The following is a 21,995-nucleotide window of genomic DNA, read 5'->3' on the forward strand; positions in this document are numbered from 1 at the left end:
CGGGTTCGAAATGGAAGCATGCAGGGTTTCAATCCCTCAAAAGAGCCCAATATGACTTGTAAGAGTTGCTTTTAATTAAAACTGAAATTGCCTACTATGCTTTTAATTAAATATTGGGAAAATGGATCGGTCCCACTGAGATTGCACACCCATATGGCCACCGGCAAAGCTGGTACACACCGGCGAGGGAGAAACAGGAGGTAATTTGGCCCAAACAGAGGCAAGGCCCGTGCCTTTACCCCCCTCGTCTAAAAGAGTCCAAAACCAGATGGACGAGTCAGCTAAACTGTTAGACAACGATATTTCAGTCACGTTAGCCATTTCTGTCAGGACCGCAAACCGCAAGTATACTATGAATTTCGTTTCATTTTAAAGCGGTAATAACAAGCATTTCATCATATTCGATGTAAATGAAACAAGCCTCTCATCTACTCGTCAACACAAAAGGCATACATTATGATGATTGGACATTTAAAACTGGGACAAGTAAAATATTAATGGATGAAAACCCACACAGTGCCAGAAATACTCTATAACACAGCAGGTGGGGGGGGAAAAACCCCTTTTGTTTACCTTCAGAATCTGTGTGTTCACACATTTGGCATACATCTATGCCTAGATTCATGAACGCAAGGGAAGCTTATTTACGCTTTCAATGAGGCTCGTAGCGACGGCACAAATACCAGCCGTGCCAACGAGGTCAACTCACCCATGGCTTTGGTCTCCTCCCCCTTGGCATTGAGGATGGAGAACTTGAATTTGGCACGGACCTCCGCCTTGGGACAGCTGACCAGGAGCAAGTAGAGGGACAGGTAGTCTTTGCTCTCCTCGTCCAGGCCTTTGGGGTTGACTCGCAGACACCTGCGCGGCAAGAGAGCGTGCGGTCATCAGCTCTGATTGGCCGAAGTCACGTTGACCCTTTCCCGAACGCAATCGAGCGCATTAATGCTGAAACCGAGCACTGCAAATCTGACATCAATAAAGGCAATATTACCCTTGTATAATTTTGGTTGGATGGTTATTTTATTTTCATTTGAACAAAGAACATTGGAATTGAATGTTACTATAAGCCTCTTCTGGACCAAAGCCATGAACAGTGGTACCAGTTTCTGGCCTAGTTTTGAAAGTTCTGCTTCTTTTCTTATATTAAGGCCAAGATCACTAGGAATGGACCGAACAAGGAATATGAGTCTCTGAATTGACACCGGGATGGCAAATCTTACAGCTAACAAAGGTCAAAGACCGACTCTGCATTTACTTGTCTCCCTAATACACCACACCGTTTCCCCCTCTCACCATTTGAGCTTGTCATTGGCTCCCGAAGAGAAGGTGGAGCTCTTGATGACTTCGCCCATCTCCTCGCGGCAGAAGCTGAAGTTGTTGATGGTCCACATGTAGGAGAACTTCACCACTTTGATCTGAGGGAGGATGGTGAAGGGCAAGAGGAAGAACACAGTTCAAAAAAACAAAGCAAACCCCCCCCCCCCCCCCCCCCAAACAAATACAAAGTGCACGGTCATTCCAAGCTTCAAAGCCGCACATCAAAAGTGCCTTTCATCTCAATAAACACTGACAACGCGTTGGCAAAAACAAGAGAGAGCGAAATTAAAGACGGGACACACACACCAAAAAAAATTGACGAATACCGCTCGAAGCCGAGCGGAACGGGGCATAAAACAAACACGGGGATATCAAGGAGTCCCATCAGAGGGACATAAATACAAAAAAAAGACTAAATTAACGGGCGGGGAGAAGACAAACGGCGCGGGACGTGACGGCGTTCACGCATTTAAACCCGACATTCAATCTCCATCAGACAGGCACACATGAAATGTCACTCTGTCTCCGCCACTCCCCCCCCCCCCCGCGCTCTCGGTCCGGTACGTGCGCCTGACAACCCGCGCGCGCGCCCTGGCGCCACCGCGGCGACGGCTCCGGCGCGCTCCAGCACCGCGGCGGGCGCCGTTTTTTCGCCAAACCTCATTAGGTGAGCGAGATTAGTTTGTTTTCATTAGAGAGAAGGTGACGGAGGGAATATTCCATCGGAATATGAATTTCGGCGGGGGTGAGACCGCGCATTAAAAGGAGAAGCCGCCTCCGAAGCGGACGGAAATTAACCGGCGATTACGAGGTCTGGTTTAGCTTCTTCCGGAACATGTACAGGCCGGTAAAACGTACACAGCACTCCTGGTGAATGCAGGTTTGGCAGATTATGTCAATAGAATATTGCCCTGATGTCATGTAATTATTCACTATCACTATTATTTGCTCCATTGTCACAATTTGCCACATCTGTGAAGTTTCCCTTCTGAATACGAAAGTCAAAATCGTGACGTGTCATTTTTGTGACGTTCCTAAAAAGTTTTTGAGTTCAAGGAAAATGTCCCTTGCTTACTTTATTCCTTGCTTAAAACCGGCTTTCTTCTCACACATTTACGCTAGCTACATGACAGATACCCGCACACACACACCATCGCTCCCTTTCTCCGGCTGTCTCCAGTACTGCAGACTACTCTCTGTCACACACAGGGTCACACTCTCTAATCTCCCCTGCATTCCCCATTCCTGAGTAAAACGCCAGCATTCTGAGCACGCACGCACAAACACACAAGCACGTGTGTAAATGCACAGACACACATGCACACAGACCACCCTTCAGCGAAGTGCCAGCTCGATACACCATTCTCTCGCATGAACGCACACAAACGCATGCCATCTTTACCCAGCAATTTTCAGCACGTGCACATATGCATACGAAAAAACATACGTCAGTCATCGTCACCTTGTGTAATGTAACTCACACACACCCACACCCACCCCCCACCTCCCTCCCCACACACACACACACACACACACACCCACCCGCCACCACACACACACACACACACACACACACACCCACACCCACACCCCCCCCCCACCTCCCTCCCCCCACACACACACACACACACCCCGGGTCCTTACCTGAGTGTAACACCAGCTCTCAGCCACAGGCCCGCTTGACATTTCCGCGGGGGGAGGAGGACTTGGTACTCTTGACATCGCCAGCTTTGACAGCGGGAGTGTACGGCCAGAGCACCGATGTCCAGGGGAGGGGAAAAAATTTAAAAACCACAAAAATGCCTCTGAATCGCTGGTCCAGAGAGAAGAGCAGGGAGACAGAACACACACGGGCAGCAGCAGTCTTCCTCCTGGAAGAAACGGAAAGCAAGAGCCCCCCTTTGGTCATCAAAGCTACAAACCGTCACTTTCAAACGGACAAAATACGCTGCCCGCACGTTCACAAGCCTGGCAACACACGGCCCGTAAGGGGGGGAAAAAAAAAAACACATTTATTTGTCGGTCTGAGGTGTCATTCGAGAGCCCGGTGGGAAAGGTGGCTCACGCACACGCACCTCGTGCTCACGCACACGCACACGCACGCACACGGCTACGGTCTCAAACGCAAGGGGGGAAAAAGGAGGAAAGACAAACAGCCTGGCTGGAAAAACTGCAGTTGAGCATGCATGTTTGTTTTAAAAAGTGCCTCCAAACACACAGGGCTGAGCGGCATCAGAACATTCGTTTTCAGGAGAGCCGGCTGCTCGTCCTCATTAGCGGTCCCTTATGTTTCCCAGACACATCTCCCGCGTCTACAGTGAAGCGGCGTGGACCGCTGCCCGGAGCCCGTGGCTGCGACTCGAACAAATTGTCCCTGAACTCTTCGGGACAGTGGCGGATCGAAGGCCAAGACGCCGGCGGATCGATAGCAACCACAATACAATTAAGCCTGAAAATGAACTGCGGATAAACAAGAGGCTCCCAGTTTTGAGTCCATTGCTAAAAAAATAAAAAAAAGAAAAAAAAAAGAACAAGAAGCAGGTTTAGCAGGCTCGCCACGCCTGTCCCTCCACCGTTCCCCTCCAGACACCATCTCCCCGGCGCTGTGATGGAGTGGGTAACCATCTGGCAAGAGGAATGATAACTTTTACAAAGGAAAAAAAAAAAAAAAAAAAATCACAGTCCTGATCGAGGTGCGCTTTCCAGCGCAGCTATGCCACGGGCGCGCTATCCCAATTCTTTAGAACCCAGCGAATTAACTGAAATGCCACAACCTATTCGTTTTCTTCTGATGAAACGGGATTCTCGTCAGATGAATTCACCTGAATTAAAATGGAAGCAGAAAAACTGATAGCTGAAACTGCTGGGCATATAAACACCTTCTCAGACAGGTACTATTTTTAGGCATTTGGCTAGAACGTGCCACAGAGAAAGGTATATCCTTGTATATTGAGTTTTAAGGACAACAGCAAGTTAATCCTGAAAGTTACCATCAGCATTTTGTGCGTTCCTAGGCAGCACATTTTTTGTCAGCTTGCAAACCACAAAAGACAAAGGTGAACCTTGAGTCAGAAGACAGCTTGTTTACATTACAAAGCATTGCATAGATTGAAATTAATTTTAAAAAATTATATTCAAACATTTAAACAACAAATGTAATAGACACACCCTTTTACCGTCTATGACATTGACTGTAACATCTGGCTTGAATCTAGAGGTTTTGGTCCTAGGGAAATGCGAGTTCTTTAGTGTGTCCACCCTGGGAGCCTATTTGCTGTATGTTGGTAGGACACCGTCTGTATCACAGTGATAACAATTAAAAAAACTTCACAGTTCATACTTCTATCACACTCTACAAACACACACACACAGACACACATACACACAGCGAACCACTGGAACCAACACCAATCAAATCAAAAATCACATCTCCCCATTCATTGTTACTATTGCACAACACATAGATAACACAGTACAGAAAAATACAAGTTAAAAACCTGAATGAACATATCTGCCTTATTAAGCCTAATTAAGGCTAATGCCCTCATCACAAAAACAACAACATCAAATGAATGAGCCCATAACCACTCAGGGTAATATCATTTGTGGCTTTGCAGATCCTGGCATACCCGCTTTGGAGTAACTGAGTTCTCTAAAATATGCTGGACTTCACCTGTTGCATTTCTGAGACGAGCATACTACAATGTATTGCACACATTTGTTTCTTTTTTTTTTTTACAACACTGTGTAAACTTGCCACACAGGCGATTTATAAAATATAAAACCACATAAAATCACAAAAGTAAATAGTCAAGAGAACAGCAGTTTCAAATAAATGGCTCCGAGCAGCCACATTACTCAACAAGAAAAATATCATCTACTTTAGTTACAATAAATATTCTATTAATGCAGGCTAGCACCCAACACATTACTGTGTGTCACAGGGGAATTGTGGCTATACTAATGCCTTGCTATGGTATACAGTATGCAAGATAAATGACCTTTTTAACCCACGGTAATTTGGTTTTTACCATACAAGCATGCTACCGCAGTTACTTGGTTAACTGAATACCAGGAGAGCCCTAGGAGGTATTCATAAAGGATCACATTTAAATGGAGCAATAACCTACACCTTGATTGTAACACATCCCTAAATAAAGTAATAATTTTCCTATACTGTACAATCGATCTGATCCCAGTGCTGAGCATTCAAACACATGCAGTGGGCACTTCAAAACTTGAAGACAGCAAGAAGGGAGCATGAATGCTTAAGAACGGGCGGGAAAACAATTTTTCTGCTTTATATGGCATTAATGATTTACTGTTCGGAAATGTTTGATAGCACTTGACGTCTGAAACATCAAGACTGATATAACTAATGTGAATACCTTTCTGGAATTGTAACCTATTAATCTTACTTTATTTTTAAACAGACTACTGATTTCTTAATGACCAACGATCAAACAAGCAGTTAGTGACATCTTATTGGAACATTAACTGTTCTTCCTCTACATCAGCTTTCGTATCTCCTGCTCAGTGACCCGCTACCTCTGTCTCTTTTGAAAACTGATTATGTTCTGGATTTTCTTTACGTCAAAAACAGTTTACTTCCAACAACGTTCTCTCAAACAACGGTGGTAAATATAGTGCCCCTGTCAACTCTTTTTTTTTATTATTATTTTTTTTTATTGAGTGAGTAAGGGTCTGAATACAATACAAACAATATTTCAACATGTTACATAATCATCATTTCTTGAAGAACTCAAGTTACATGATTTGACCCTGTTTGAGTTGCTCATCCACAAGTACCCTACAGTCACATACAGTTGTCATCACAGGTAATATTGCATCCCCACCCATTCAAATATATACACACTTATCACTCGCTCACACACACACTCAAACACACTTTGCCCCTGTCACCTCATGGGTTTGCACAGGTCTGGACTTCAGCTAACACCTGCGGAGTTGGCTCCCAATTTACTGTAACGCGCCAATACCAAACAGTGAGCATGATGCGATTAAACTGCAGGCAGAAAAAAAATAAAATAAAATAAAAATCTAATATCTGTCTTGGGCTCTCCAAAACCAAAATATTACAAACTTTAAATGTCAAAAGAAAGAATACATGCACAGCAATTACAGAGAAACTGAAAACTTGACTGAGAGATATATGGGCAGACTGCGAGTTTAAAGAAAGTTATAGGAACAGTTATTGCCGTGTCGTAGGAGACATCACTGAGGGAACACTGAAAGGACAGCGCCGATCTGCCAGCGAGCTGGCAGCTTCTGACTGTTCCACTCAACATTAACCGCTTCCAGCGCTGTTAAAGAACAAGTGCGTCTGTCAAACGTGTCGAAAACAATGCGTCGTGACACCCATAACACTGCACAGAAGACACCGTCTCTTCGGGCCTCATTACTCCGTTTCCCTCAGACACTCGCTCACCTTAAAAACTTGTAGCTTGCGCATGTAACCTGACGCACAGTTGAGGCGGTGCGCATTTTCCACTGTTTTTGTCAATGAAAAGTGTGACTTACAGTTTCCCACAAAAATAATCTACATGGTGTAATTCTGCAAGTAACTTTCAGGCTCATATATACCCCATTTGAGTTCACTGGTCTGTTCCTGACTGCACACATGCATGGTACACAGACACAGACACTCACACAGAGTTAATTACAGCCCAGCCAAGGAACCATTTCTGCCCACCAAATGTATGAATTAAATTCAAAAAAGGTATGAAGCATAAGCACCAAACACATGTTCGTTTCATATGAACAGACGCACTTGAGATCATCATGATCTATGTCAGATCATTCAGTCCAAGTTTTCACAGCGTATGTACGAAGAAAGCAGGCATTTTATCTAAAAAAATAAATAAATAAATATGCCAGCAGCCATGACAATGAAAAGTTAGTTTTTTACATAATGACAAACTGACAATGTAAACCACAATGTGGGCTGAGAATCTAGGTCGCCGCTGTAGACACGAGTTTAAATAATGTAAAAATCATAACCACGATCGTTTGCATCCAATTGTTTTTAATTGGCATCTTTTCTTACATTTTGTGGTCTGATCAGCAAAAAAAAAAAGAACTGCTGGCACTGTTAGTCAGTAAAAAAAATAAAATATTAATCGCAAAGTTGGAGAACAAGTGAGCTTGGATTTGCAATTTAAATGACTTTTTGGCAAGTCATTCAAAGCAAACTATGTACAATCCTCTCACCACCTCTCTGGCTCCTTATCCATCAAAGGTGTGCGTTACTCGTCTAACTGATAAATCAAGGTAATATCTCACAAAGAAAAAACAACTGAAAGTCATAATAATGGTAGAAGTGTTACTAATAACTGTCATTCAAATAAAGCAGGACGACATTCAGACATTCGGAGCTGAACTGAGATTTTTTTTTTACAGAAGCTTGAGGAACAGCAGCAAAAAGGACTTGGTAATCAAGATCGATAGTTTGCTCCGTATAGTTATCCATTATTCTGTCAAAAGGCAGGAATAATGAGACAAAAATAAAGCACTACGAGCATACACTCTGTCAGAAACTACTTGCAAAAAATTATGAGTGGGAAGAGTTCCATTAGAATTTTAGCTAACTAGCCATTCAAGCTGTAATTATACACAATATAACAAGTTGAATATATGTCACTACCCCTGCATCGCAATTGACCCATAACTCATAGGTAAATATTAGCGCTGTGCCCAATAGCGGCTTCCATGTCGCATGATAGAATTGGATTGATGGGGCTTTGCCATTAGAACACAACTATTCCTCTCAACAAGTGCAAAACTCCCTGCCTGTCGAACCACCTTTACAATTTCATTCTTTTTCATTCTACCGGTGGAAAATGCAAAGGAAGTGCAGGACAAGACATTTATATTCATTAGATGGACGCCCTCTTCACAGTGGCCACTGACTCCCAGACCATATCGGATGACTATACAGAACAAAAGATGGATCCACGTACAGTAACACAGAGGTTAAAAAACTCGAGAACAAAAAATGTCAAACGGATTTCACCTCATCCACATAAATCCATGTTTAATACAGAGCTGCATTTTTGATGGAACCAAAATAACATATTGGTATTTAGAATAAGAAAAAAAACATAACATTTAAAAATCTAAATATAACGCATGTCCTTATCCTGGGTCCTTAAAACTTGCAGGCAACTCCCCTTATGATCACCTCCGGTCTGGAAGTAAAAATTGACTTCCGACCTCTGGTCAGCAGGCATTTTTAATTTACCTTTTACTCACTAATGGCAAATGCACTGGGCCTTCGACCTTTCAGTGTTTCATCATTGGGAAATTCCACCAGACTTGATTCAGACAATACGAAAGGCCAGAATATATTCACTATACTCAAATGAAATTATACGTTGTAGAAGTAATGGAATGAAATTATGTAATAATGGAATTATGAATGACAAGACAAAACTGAGTATAGGAAGGAGTATGGAAAATGGACTGGACAAGCCCCTGCATGGGGTGAGCCATTCCCAGATACCTGTACAGTGGCATGGTTCAGTACATGGTAAATGGTAAATGGACTGCATTTATATAGCGCTTTCATCCAAAGCGCTTTGCAATTGATGCCTCTCATTCGCCAGAGCAGTTAGGGGTTAGGGGTTAGGTGTCTTGCTCAAGGACACTTCGACACGCCCAGGGCGGGGTTTGAACCGGCAACCCTCCGACTGCCAGACAATCGGTCTTACCTCCTGAGCTATGTCGCCCTACATTACAGCAGTCCTCCTTTATTAGCTTTTCTCTTTTAGCTTTAATTCTAATCTCAAACATTAGAATAAATATGTGTGCTCGCGAGCGATTCATGTACTCATTGCTAAGCAGCAGTTGTAGGGAATGGTGGAGGGAAAAAAACCTTTACAGGTACAACCGAACAAACAGTGAGAAACATAACAGAAGACCCACACCGCGGTATACCTGCGGTGACTGGATACTTCCACGTTTTGTTGTGTTCTTTGGAGGGGCAAGAACTTCTGAGTTCATTGTATGAATTTCTGTACTCATAAACAAGAGGAGGAAAAAAGAATACACATAAGAGCTTACATTTAAATTCACTTTCACTCAGGACTTGAAAGTGAAACCTCAAGTACAAAGAACCCACCCACAGCCTCTCCCTCAGGGCTGAAGGAGCAAACTCACACAACTCTGTTAAGACTGGAGCCTCACAGGCAGGCAGGAGTCAACAGGATAGAGAAGCCCCAAGAATCTGAACTGGATAACGGAAGGATGCATTGCCCCCTCCACAACCAGTCAACCAATGAGAGCCCTCGATCACCGTGCAGAGAGAGCCGAGGGCACGCCCACTCTCCAGCACACAAACAGACAGCTCCATAATGTTTGGGACAACTACCTTTTTGTTTTTCGCCCTTGATTTTGCTCATTACTCCACACTTCTGAATTTGTAATCAAATAATTCACATGTGGTTGAAGCGCACACTCTCAGTTTTTATTTAAGGGTATTTTCATACACTTTGGTTTCACCATGTAGAAATTACAGCATTGTTTCTTTTTGTTTTTTTGTTTTTATTGGGGGGGGGGGGGGCTGTGTGTGAAAAATGGCTGTATTTATCTTCTACAGGGTGAAACCAAAATGTATAAAAATACCCTCTAACAAAAGATGAGACTCTGCACTTTAACCACGTTAGAAAATCCAAAATTGCGGAGTACTGAACCAACTCAACAAAACAAATGTCTTTGCTGTCTTTGTCCCACACATTTAGAGAGCTCATTGCATAGGCACACCGATGAGCACCCAAACGCAGGACCATTCAGCCACTCGCAGAAGCAAGGACCCCAGGATGCAACTCTCTGCTTCCCATTTCTCTCAAGTCACTTTTCAATTAGTTTGACAAAAAACTTGCTCCAATCAGCTTAGGGTTAATAAGGGAAAGGCTGGCTACATAAAGCTCATTCTCGCCACTACCAGAATAATATCAGTGAGGTTTGCTTCCTTCCTTAAAAGGCTTCGGTTTCAATTCAAATTAAGAACTCGTGGAGGGGGGGGGGGGTGGGGGATCGGCTCACTTGACTAATTACCAGTCCAGGTTCAAATAATGGAGGACATGGTGGAATGGCCAGGTGATGAGCGGGAAAGAGAGGTGCGCGTTTTCCACTCCAGAGCTCAGGAGAATCGACTCGCCACGGTTTCCAGGTGCACACACTTCTAACGTGGACCAACTTATTTATTTTTTTAATCTCGAGACTTCTCGACCGTGGGAGGGGTACGGAAAACAAAATGGGCTGATCCGCGCCGTTGCCCGCTAAGTAGAAAAGAAGAAGCGAAACTCCCCCGTAGTGATAATTCAGTGGCTTAATTGAATATTAAAAATGGGAGGATGTAGAATATTTGCGTTGAAAGGCCTAAATGTGAGGGGAAAATGACAGGCATGACTGAATTACTTATTCCATGACAGACCTAGCAACAAAAAGATTCAATCCCTAATTAAATAACTGTAAAACTCCCCCCTTAATAACGGCACACAAATCATAGTTTTAAGGTAGGCACAGCTTCATGTCTAGATCAAAATGCTTGTGCGCAGAGACTTGCACTGAACAGACCAATGAAGACTGACTTAGGTTTTTACATTGGCAAATGAAAACTGTCAGTGTTTGTGTGTTCCTATCGACAGCTTGCAAATGCGGGGACGTTAAGGCACAAAGAGCCTAAATATCACGTCATAGGCCCGAATCCTTGAAATAAAGTTTCCCATAGTGCACTGGGGCTTCAGCTTCTCCTCTCCGATCCTCAGTGGGTACTCGCACAGTGGCACAACACAAACATAAACCTACTGTACACGTTTGCACCAGCTGGAATTCTCCCTTCCTCTGTGGTCAGGAGTCGTCATCCTCCAGGAGATCCCGGAGAAGGCGGGACTCAAAGCTTCGGAGTTTCAGAAGCGAGCGCGCGCAGGGGGGGGAGGCCGTCTGGTTATCGGTCTAAATTACCCACGAGGTGCCAGTCGTCCATCTCCCGCTCGGCGGGCCCGAGAGAGCGCGTCCTTCAGCGCCCCCCTGACGGGAACGGAGCGCCCCTCCCCTCGCGCCACCGGGCCGCGTGAGCGATGGGACGACCTTCCGCGCAGCGGGGGCCGCGCCCCGGCACCGGGCCCAGGAGGCGCCGAGCCAACCGCGCCGCCGCGGCAACAGCGCCACCCTGAGGCGAGCGCCGCGCCGCGGAGAGCGGCGAACGAGCGGCGGCGCGCTTAACCGATTCCTTATTTTAGCCTTGTTTCTTCCCCCGCCCCGTTTCCCCCGCGCAGGCCTCAAAGGTTGAGCGCTCCTTTCCCGGGGTGCGGGCTGGGCTGGACGAGGGGAGGGGGCGGCGCTCAGAGCTGGTGGATCTCCGCGCCGTAATTATGCCATTTCAGATTTAAAATGCTAATTAAGTGTGCGGATCTCTTCAAAGTCATGCAATTTCTTTTGCCCTCTTTTTTTTTTTTTTGCATTTTATATAGCGTCAGCAAGCCTCCGGGGGCTCTGTCTGTGTGAGACAGTGTGTATGACAGTGAGAGTGTGTATGTATGTGTGTGTGTGTGGGGTGTGTGCTTAGAGGGAGAGCGGTGTGTGGTGTGTTCTGCGTTAGAGAGTGTGTGTATGTTTGAGAGTGTGTGTGTGTGTGTGTGTGTGTGAAGAGAGTGTGTGTGTGTGTGTGTGAAAGAGAGAGTGTGTGTGTGTGTGTGTGTGTGTGTGAAAGAGAGAGTGTGTGTGTGCGTGTCTGTGTGAAAGAGTGTGTGTGCGCGCGTGTGTGTGTGTGTGCGTTTGAGAGAGAGTGTGTGTGTGTGTGTTTGAGTGTGTGTGTGTGTGTGTGTGTGTGTGTGTGAATGTGCCCACGTGTCTGTGTGTGTGTGTGTGTACATGCTGTTCAGTAAGAAGGCGGGGCCGCTGATAAGGTGCCTCTGCGGAGCGCTCCCGAAAAGTGCCACCCGGCTTGCGGTCGCCATCCTCCTCCTCGGTGAAACACAGCCGCCGCCCACAGCAGGGCCGCCGCCGCGGGAGAGGGCCGGAGGAGCGGAGGACAAGCGCCCCGGCAGCGCCGCGGGCCAGAGGTGACCCGAGGTCCGTTCCGAGAGAGGGAGACCCCCCTTTCATACGAGCCCAGAGAGCTGGGGTCCCGCTGCCCTGCCGCGGGCCTCGCCGGGGCCCGAATATTCACACAGGTCATCAGGCCGTCCCTCGCGGTGGCTAACAGGTCAGCGCCGCCCGGGTCCCGCGTAACGAGGCCGCTCCGGCGGCGCGGCCCTGCGTGATGGTTTCTGAGCCCGGCGATCAGAGGCGTGCGAGAGACCGGCCTCATTAAGGGGGTCCTCCCCCCAGGGCTCCCTCTGCACGATCCCCTCATTTGCATCTCCGCTACAAAGGGGCCCCGACAAAGAGCCCGCGCAGCTCCGAGCGAGTAACGGGAACCTAATTAATACTTTTTTTTTGTTGTTTTTTTTTTTTTTTTTAAAGAACCTGGTCACACGCTACACTGTTCGCCCCCCCACCAAAAAAAATGAAAGGCGCCACAGAGAAAGAGGCGCGCCGTCCTTCAGCTCGACTTTGCCAGGTAGCACGCGTCCGCCTCGATTAGCGCCGAGCGCATTTCGAACGCCCCGCGCGGGGGCGGGGCCGCGTAATTACCTCCGCTCCCCTGTTCTGAGAAAAAGGGGGGGCCGGGAACACAAAAAAAACAAAAAAAACAAAGCGTGTTGCCTGCTTTTCCCACTTGCTTAATCTCCTTTAATCCCGCCAGAATCAGGGAGGGGAAAAAAAAAAAACTGTCACCTTCGTGCTTCCTGATCGCCAAAGGCGCGCAAAAAAGAGAAACGCGAACGCGCTATATTAGGAGCGCCCGTAAAAAAACAAATAAATAAAAAAGGGAACGCAGGTGCCTCCGCCACGCCAGCGGGCGGTCGGGGGAGTGGGGGAGTTGGGGGGTGGGGAGGTCACAGTCTGGGGGCCGCGGCGCCGACCCCCACGCAGTTAGCTGCAGGGTTTTCATATTCCGGCGCACGCATCGAGGTCCTCCCCGCGGAGATCTGTGCCACCGTCGATACGTCGCTGATCAATCTCCAGTCCGCGGGGCCAGTGAATCTCTCTGAGGTGCGGGCCTCACGCCGCCCCTCCGAGAGCGACGGCGCGTCGAAGCAGAGGCGACTCAAACGCACCGCTCCCCCTCTCTTCAGAATGGGCGGGCGCAGATGGTAATTTACTCATTGACTTCTGGCCTCTCTCTCCCTCATCCCCGACCCCCGAACTCTCGTCGCTGCTCAATTGCGTCCGTCAGTTATTAGTCATTTGCCAGCGGGTTTAAAAAATCGATGTTTGGACGTGGCCAGCTTAAACGAGCCGCTCTTGCCTGTTAAGAGATACCGCCCGATTCGCGAACCCAAGCGAGCGTCGCGAGGAACCGCGAAAAAAGTCCCGTCGGAAAAGGTGACGGGCGAGAGGCGACCCCGACTGGAAACAACCCGGAGGCCGGCTCCTCCCCCCCCCCCCCCCTCGTTCTAACTTCGATTAAACCCAGGAGGCGAAAAGCGCGCTTTTAAAAATTCCAATTAATTCCAACTTCCAGAGCGGCTACCAGCCTTTCCCTGTGAAGTTGTTTGTGTATAATGCGTGCCGCCCCCCCTCGCCCCCCCTTCCTGGAGCGCCTCGTGCATCGTTTTGCATTTTGATGGGGTTTAAAGTGTGCGCGCACGCTCCGACGCGCAGGGACGTAGCCCCGGGTTCCTCTGCGCTTCTTATTTCCCCGGACACCCGTAAAACGCTCCGAGGGCGTTTCCCCCCAGCTATTTCCCCCCCCCCCTCCCCGTTCCTCCCCGCCTTCCCTCTCTCACCGCTCGCTCGCTCGCTCTCTCGCGCTCCCGCCGCTCCCCCGGCGGCTCCCGGCGGCGAGACGGCCCCTTCTCCGAGCGAGCGGGCGGTTGAATTTCGCGAGACCGAAACCCAGACGAGGGAGTGCGAGGAGAGGAGGGGAGAGGAGCGGGGAGGGAGGGAGGGGGGACAGGATTCCGCGGGTCGGCGGGCAGCGGGGGCCCTCGGCTGAGCCAATGAGACCCGCTCTAATTAAATAAAGAAAGCTGTCATCTCCTCCGCCGCCGCGCCGCCGACGGGCCGCCTGCGGGGGCAGAGCCGACGGGGCCGCCGCTCTCTTCTCAAACTCTCACGGCTCTCCGGCGGGGGGGGGGGGGAAAAAACACCGCGCGCGAGCCAGCCCGACTTTCCCTCCGAAACGTCCCCCCTTTCTATGACGATCCTTCCATTTAAGACCCCGCCTCCTCCCTCTTCTGGCATGGAGCTGGGGCTTCGTTAGGTTTCCAGGTGCGTAATTCCCACGTACGAATACCACACCGTACATACAAGAGAGCTGGGAGGCCCGACAGGCGAGCAGAATACAAGATGAATACAAACTGAAGAACAAATTTAGAATATTTTCTTTTTTTTTTTTTTGTACTCCATTCTTCCAATTTGGAGCATCCAATTTGTGCACCTTCACACTCATCGCCGCAACCTCTGTCAATTTGAGAGCACGGGCGAGAACACGCTCCCCTCAGAAACACGTGATGTCACGCCAAAGCTTCTTTTCACTCTCCAGCCCTCCAGTTAGTGCTGGTCCAATATATGAAGTTCATTTCATGTTATTTCAGTTTTTGGGTAGGTTTCTGACTGCCCCACGCGGTCATAATGAGCATCGAAGGACGCTTTTGATACTTACAGAAGACGGGGACATCAAGCCAGCTTAAAACACATTAAAACAGAAAAATATCAATAGACTTTGGAAAGTGAACTATTGCCATAAGCTCACGCAAGCAGAGAAGGACAGTTCAAGCGTAGCTTGTGCTGCAAGACAGTGGGCGTCAGTTTGGCCAGAGTGAGAAATAGCTTAGACTGGGATTCCTCCTTCCCTGGGTGCCACTTGGTAAATGGTAAATGGACTGCATTTATATAGCGCTTTTATCCAAAGCGCTTTACAATTGATGCCTCTCATTTGCCAGAGCAGTTAGGGGTTAGGGGTTAGGTGTCTTGCTCAAGGACACTTCGACACGCCCAGGGCGGGGTTTGAACCGGCAACCCTCCGACTGCCAGACAATCGGTCTTACCTCCTGAGCTATGTCGCCCACTTCAGCCGATAATGTGCCATCCTCCCGGGCACCAATGCGCTCTGGATTGGAAAGACCAGGGGGGCCATCCAGCGGCCCTGAGGAATCATCATTAAGTGCTACGTACCGTATTATAGACCAATATATTCAGACTGCTTAATGCAAAGTAGCATTTTTGCCCGTTTATTTTACGGCTAATGAAAGGCTACAATTGGGAAGGGAGACAAATAAACATAAATGGTTCTAAAACACTGACAAGTTTTAAATGTTTACCATGTAACAGACGCATTACTTTTGAAGCCCGGTCCGGTACACTTACCACCCATTTATTTTAAGACCTTCATGCAGTGCTCTTATTGGTAGTTTCTACAGAGGAACGAGAGTTTCACCTGCTGACATTTTGATGCGGGTAACAGTACTGCACTCTTTTCCGAACAGAACACGCTGTCCTCAGTTACTCCAGTTACTTCCAGAAGAAAATTTCACAAAATCTGCCGAACAACTAATTTCCCTTAACCGACACTTCCCATGGTTGCGCAGGTTGATGACATTTAAAACTGCAAGATGGCACTCAAGAAGTGCGGCGCGCACCCCTGCCAACACTATGCAATTATCAAGATATGCCAGTTCCACATGTCGGGTGTTCACCAAAAGCTAATCATTTCCTTCCAATGCCCTTCGCATCAGAAAACGCGCGCGTTTTCGCAACTCTCTCAAATCGAGCGCGAGATACGCCTGTTCAAGTTCCAGCCGCGGTGAAGTACTCTAGCCGGTTATCACACCACCATATTCATTGGGCCAATCGGTGAGTGGAACCAAGCTCCCCAGCACCCCCAATTTTGATTGATTGGGCCAATAAAGTAGGGTTTGCCTCTTACGTCTGCCGATAGGTAAGCAAAGTGACATGGTGGTAGGCGACATCGTCTGGAAGGTACATGGCTTTTACACACCCTCCTTTGGCCAATCAGGGCGGAACTGTTCTTCTTTGCCCCACGACCAAGCTTTCCACAAAATACAAATTCGTTCATAAAATTAAATTGGGAGATATCCTGCTAAGCGACAGGACAGAATGGGGTGAAAACATCACCCCTGTCCACCCAGAGCAGGCGCGGCGAAAGTGAGAGACGTTCAAAGTCTCGAGTTTCCTCGAGTGAACCTAAACTGTGGGCCTTTTCAAACATTTTCAGGGAGCAAACCTCTCCTTTTTTACAACAGTAGACGCAAAACAGGCGCAAGGCGTCGCCGGAAAAACAAGGACCCTTCCTTCGGAGACCTCACCTCGTCTCGCCACTTTAGCCTTCTCTTTTTAACCTCACGCCCCCCACCGCAGAACTCTCGAGCGGGCGTGACCAGGCGCCCCGCGGACCAGTCCCGCCGAGCCAGACGTCCCAGCAACTGGGGGGTGGGGGGGGAGGAGAAGACCGCACGCAGGGAGAAAAACTACCAAAAAAAACCTCCTCTCCTGCAGGGAGCTGACAGGTCCCACTGTGACGGGGAGTTTCGGGGGGGGGGGGGGGGGCTCCCGGCTCCTGGCGTCGCAGCGGGCCGAAAGCAGGAAGTGAGCGCGGCGAGCGCGCGCCAGGGCTGATCGGAGCTTGGCAGACTGTGAGAAGTGTTAAGTGTCACAGTGTGCTCTTTGCATCAGCATGCGGCGTTGCTCTTTTCAAAGGAAAAAGGTAGCGCACTAATAAGTTCAGCTCCATCCATCTCCCGTTCCGTACACAGGGCCTTTGGTGCTCCCGCTTCATTTACCTTTCCAATTATCCATTACTTCCCCCGCTTTGTGCGACTCCATTTTAAAAAAAGTTCAAGCAGTGTTGAAAAGTAAACGTTAACTCCTCTGGGAGTCTCTTTACTTGATGGGAAAAACTTAAAACATCATCTTTTAACTGTACTTTGTACAATTAAGCATTTAAATCAAGCAGACGAGCATTATGAAGTCAGATGCCCGGTGGTGTATCCAGCTGTAATTAGTGATGTGATGTGCCACACAATCCGGAATCAAATCCAGATCTCACCAAACTTTTAAGGCGAGCGGAGCACAGTTGGGGACAGCGTGTGTCCGGGAGGGAAGGTTTGATTCGACGGGATATTCGGTGCCTAGTCACACAGCAGTGACCCCTGTGGCCAATCAGGTATACACTGGGCCACTGCATCCGTAGTGTGGTTCTCTGGACTGGAATGGCTACAGCTAGCTGGGCCAGTGTAGAGCAATGGGGGAGCTACCAGGCCTCACATCAGCCGCCATTCAATGGACTCAATGATTAGAAACTTTACCTTCTTTTAATGTGTACATTAAAGCAGGCAAGCAGAAAGATGGAAACAAAAGACAAAAAAAAACTCACTCTGACAAAGACGAAACCAGATAACATGTCCCACTTAGTAAGGACAAAAACTCTCAAGAACGAACAGCGACAATATATCTTCAGATATGCTCACTTTACTGTTGCAAACTGACGCTTTTCGACAAACTGTCTTCGTCAAAGTATGAAAGATGGAATCAGCACAGAATTACCAGACCAACGGTGCACTGCCAATTGCAATGTGCGCTTCAACAGATAGCGTTTTTGTTGACCAGCAAGACATTATTTCTTCAACCGCACTTCTGTAAGGCCATTCGTGTTGTGAAGTAAAACAGGGTGAGGGAGATTAGGAGGAGATTAAAGTTGTGATGCATGTTGCATATGGTGAGGGAAGGGGACGAGAGCGATAAAAGTATGTACCCATGTTGCATTTGATTGGTTGGTAGGAGATTGACTGCTGCTTGTGGCTTCACAGTAATGTGGACCCCTTAATTTTAATAGTAAACGAGGATAGGCAGTGGAGTTCTACCACTTGTGAACAGCCAGCTCAACTCCAAATGCCCCAGTGGGAAAGTCCATCGGCAATTAATCAGAACACCCTCCATCTCAGATGAAGACCCCGTATAGACATTAGGAAGGGAGAAGACCTCAAGATGACGCTGCTCCCACCGAGAGTTAGCCTTGCACGCGGGGGGGTTAAGTGTGGACACTCTCTGCCAATCTGCCTTCTTAAAGCACCTCCTCAGAACTCACGAAGGCACTATTATTGCCTCGGGGATTTTAAATGTCACACAGATAAGACCGCAGCATTGGGTGCGCACAATGCCAGTGTGACATTTTAAAGCAACACTTCTTAAGTCAATGGCCTGCTACTTGTTACCTTGTTCCAACTTCACAAACTTCGGCAAAGACCCCGCCACCTCACGAGGACTCTTCCGAACCTTCACTCAACCCTCCCGGTCAATACGAGTGAATAAACTTTTTAAATCGCCCTAATAAATCAAGCCGCACATCCACCTCAAATCCCTTTAACAGATTAGAGTTCCCTAACAGCACATTAACTTCTATTTTCCAATTTCCCCCTGTTCTAATCTAAATCAAGAGTAAAATCAAGTCTCCGCGGAGAGACAAAGGGACTGTAGAGCAGGGGAAATTAAAGGGGGGCGGGGGGGGGGACGCCAGAGCGGATCACAATGGCAGAGATGTTCTGCTCCCTTTCTAATTAGCGGCGGCGCTGGATGTCTGAAGGCTGAAGGGGGGGGGAATTATCCAGCTGACAGTCCTTCCTCCTCTGGCTGTTAGCAGGCCTGGCCCCTGACGGATGTGCGAGACCGCCAATGCTCGCAGCTGCCGCGCGCGCGGAAGCCTCCTCCCCGAGAACAACGGACGAATGGGGTCTGAGCTGCATTGACATGTCTTAGGTGGGCTGCCTAAGTTTTCTCAAGCTGCCTATTGGAGAAATCATGCAACAAACAAAAAAAAAAAAACCCGTGAAACAATTACAAATAGTCTGCTATTTATTGTTACTATTTGGTCGTGAATGATACTGAATTTCAAGTTATGACAGTTTTGACTGCTTTCGAGTTTACGTACAACCTCAGACACGCTAAATTAACTTCAGTAGAATCTGCTTAATTGCATAAAAGAATGACACAGTATGCAGAGGGTGCCAGCAACCGCACATACTACTCATAGTATAGACGTGACTTTCGACAGAAACTGCCAACCTTCGTAAATTTTGGCGATTTTGTGTCTTTTTATGGCAATTGCCGGTTTATTTATGAGAAATCGGGCGACTTTGAACATAGATTTATAGATCATTATGCAATATAAGTAGCCATAATTCCATGAAAATATTGAAAATACGCGATAATGGTTTATGCAAATATGCAATCTCTTTACAATGGAATGAATGGGAAATGGTTTGGGATTTGGAAAGTCTTAATGCAAATCCCAAATTATGTGATAATCCGTTATGCAATTAAGTGGATTCTACTGTATTGTCATTAACCAGTTTTTGCCTATATGTGCAGATTGAACTGAAAAATAAAATTCTGAAAAATCTTTTATGTTGTTACAAGGTAAGCTACAAGTTACACCAGTGACAAAATGGTGCAAGCATTCTTTGAATGAATGTGTAAAAATAATTTAAATACATTAAGGTGCCATTTAGGTGGATTCATTTAGTTATAAGGTTAATATAGTAGGCTACCCTAAATATTGAGTAACAAAAATGAAATGCAATTGAAGATATATTGCAATTCCAAATACTATTATTCAGGTAGAATGAGCCCTTACAATGCGTTAATTCTTCATTACAGACTATATTTCCAACCAATTCTGGCACTTACAATGTGTAACCCTTCAATAAATATTTAAATTGTTCCAATTTGTCATTTTTGCCACATGCTTCATTTTAATAGCCTAGATTCTCAATGCACAGCGGTGGTCTCTTGAAGACTTCACAGAACTTTACATTCTAAAAACAGCGAAATATAGGGAGACAATGCAACGAGTTGACAGTGGCAGTAAAGCCTGACTGACAGCAGTCGCTGTCACAGAGTCACCACCCAAGCCTTATTCTGAGCCAGTAAAAACCCTGACAAACCCCCCCACCTTCACACTGAGACCAGCCGAGGACAGCCCACTGACACCACTCACACCGGGCACTGAAACCAGTGTAATTAGGGTTCGTCTAAATGAACGGTAACACAGTACCCATCCAGAAGGGAGCAGCACCAATCAAATCACACACCCCTCCCCAAGGCTGACGAACAGGCCCACGTTCCTGACATGGAGACCAGCAGAACAGCGTGCGCTGACACCACACCGAGGCCGAGCGCCGGGAGAAGGTTTGGCAAACGGCGACATGGTCACATGATCGCAAAACGAGCGGCACCAAACAACCAAGACGAAACGTTGCCGAGGTTCATTACCGGTCTCTCTTAGCGACGGGGGTAACAAAGCGGAGCGTAACGAAGTGAGTTAATGAGAATACGAATATCAATTATTCTCACGCACGTGTGCAAGCACGAGGCGACACACTAATGCAATTGCATGCGTTATTCCAGGAGCTCGCACATTCGGGAAGAATAGAAATCAGCCGTTGCAAGCCGCCTTCTCATTGGCTGAGGCGCGCGGCAGCTCGGAGGAACGCGCGTACAGCCTTCCAAGGGGTCACCGGCGTCCTGCGTTCGCGCGGCGCTCGAACGCAAGGGACCGAAGCGGCTCTGCCGCCGCTCGAGGACGACGCGCTCGGGCGCTGAAGTCCAGCGACTCGGAACGCCACGTTCAAACGAATTTAAAACGGCAGAAAGAAAGACGGAGGAGCCGCCGGCGTGGTTAGAAACGGCTTCAGCGAGGTTTCCTTAAAAACCCGCGATGGAGAACGTTCGCTTTGTTGCTGCACGTGACAAGGAATTAAACACTTGGCAATGAGACCCGTAAAGAACGCATTCCTCTGCGACCGAAGGAAGTCCCACGATGCCTTTCCAGAAGCCACTAGCAGGCCCGCTGGAGACCATCTCTTCCAGCCTTCTCGAAAGGAGGAGATGTGAACGAGCCTTACGATAATTACTTTTGCTTTCACGCGTACCTCTGTCTTCCATCTCATATCGCAATTCAATACCCAACACAAGTGTGAAGGGGATAGAGGATGACAATTTTCTTTATGCCAGCTAGTACTGGTCAAGCAGAAAATAAATATATTTCTGAGGGAAGCCCTGAAAGGTGTTGTGTAGGTATAGGCACTGCCAGTCCATACCTGCCATCCTAATACGCTGGCACATATCCAGCTGAAACACAGTAACCACCACGGAGGCCAAGGGGCTGGGTCAATATTTTGAGGTATTAGAATCTTGAAAGGTTTCATTCATTTCAATTCAATAAACTTTATTTATCCCCAAAGGGGCAATTAATTGCTGGGCATGTTATCAATCAACATCAAAAACAGACGGGACCTAATATACATAATGACCTGACGTCACATATAATAGAAATTTAAATAAACAAGTAGAAAAGAAAATTCAGTAAAAAAAAAAAAAAAGATTGCAATAAGAAGGGTATTTAAGATGGATTATGTATGTACGCATATAAACACGCACGTGTACACATTCACTTGTGCCACTCAAGCTCAGAGTGGCATAAACCACAACTACTTCTAACATTCACATTATACACGCTGTTACAAAATGATCAGTGGAGAGAGACAAACAAGAGTGTGGTCCAGGCGGTTACAAAATGGAAGAATGGG

At 47.3% G+C, this 21,995-nt stretch overlaps 1 protein-coding gene across 3 annotated transcripts in view; it reads right to left on the reverse strand.

The window, feature by feature from the left end:
* Nucleotides 1-21,995, reverse strand: part of spop (speckle type BTB/POZ protein) — a 101,524-nt gene that overhangs the window by 39,516 nt on the left and 40,013 nt on the right. For all 3 annotated transcript variants that reach the window (XM_064321992.1, XM_064321990.1, XM_064321991.1), the window contains 3 exons: nt 2,965-3,191; nt 1,297-1,418; nt 710-861 (listed from right to left, as the gene is read on the reverse strand). In XM_064321992.1, coding sequence (XP_064178062.1) covers nt 710-861; nt 1,297-1,418; nt 2,965-3,042 — 352 coding nt within the window. In that variant the 5' untranslated portion in view covers nt 3,043-3,191. The remainder of the gene's footprint in view (nt 1-709; nt 862-1,296; nt 1,419-2,964; nt 3,192-21,995) is intronic.

The sequence above is a fragment of the Anguilla rostrata genome, chromosome 2, assembly GCF_018555375.3.
Source record: "Anguilla rostrata isolate EN2019 chromosome 2, ASM1855537v3, whole genome shotgun sequence".
Taxonomy (NCBI): domain Eukaryota; kingdom Metazoa; phylum Chordata; class Actinopteri; order Anguilliformes; family Anguillidae; genus Anguilla; species Anguilla rostrata.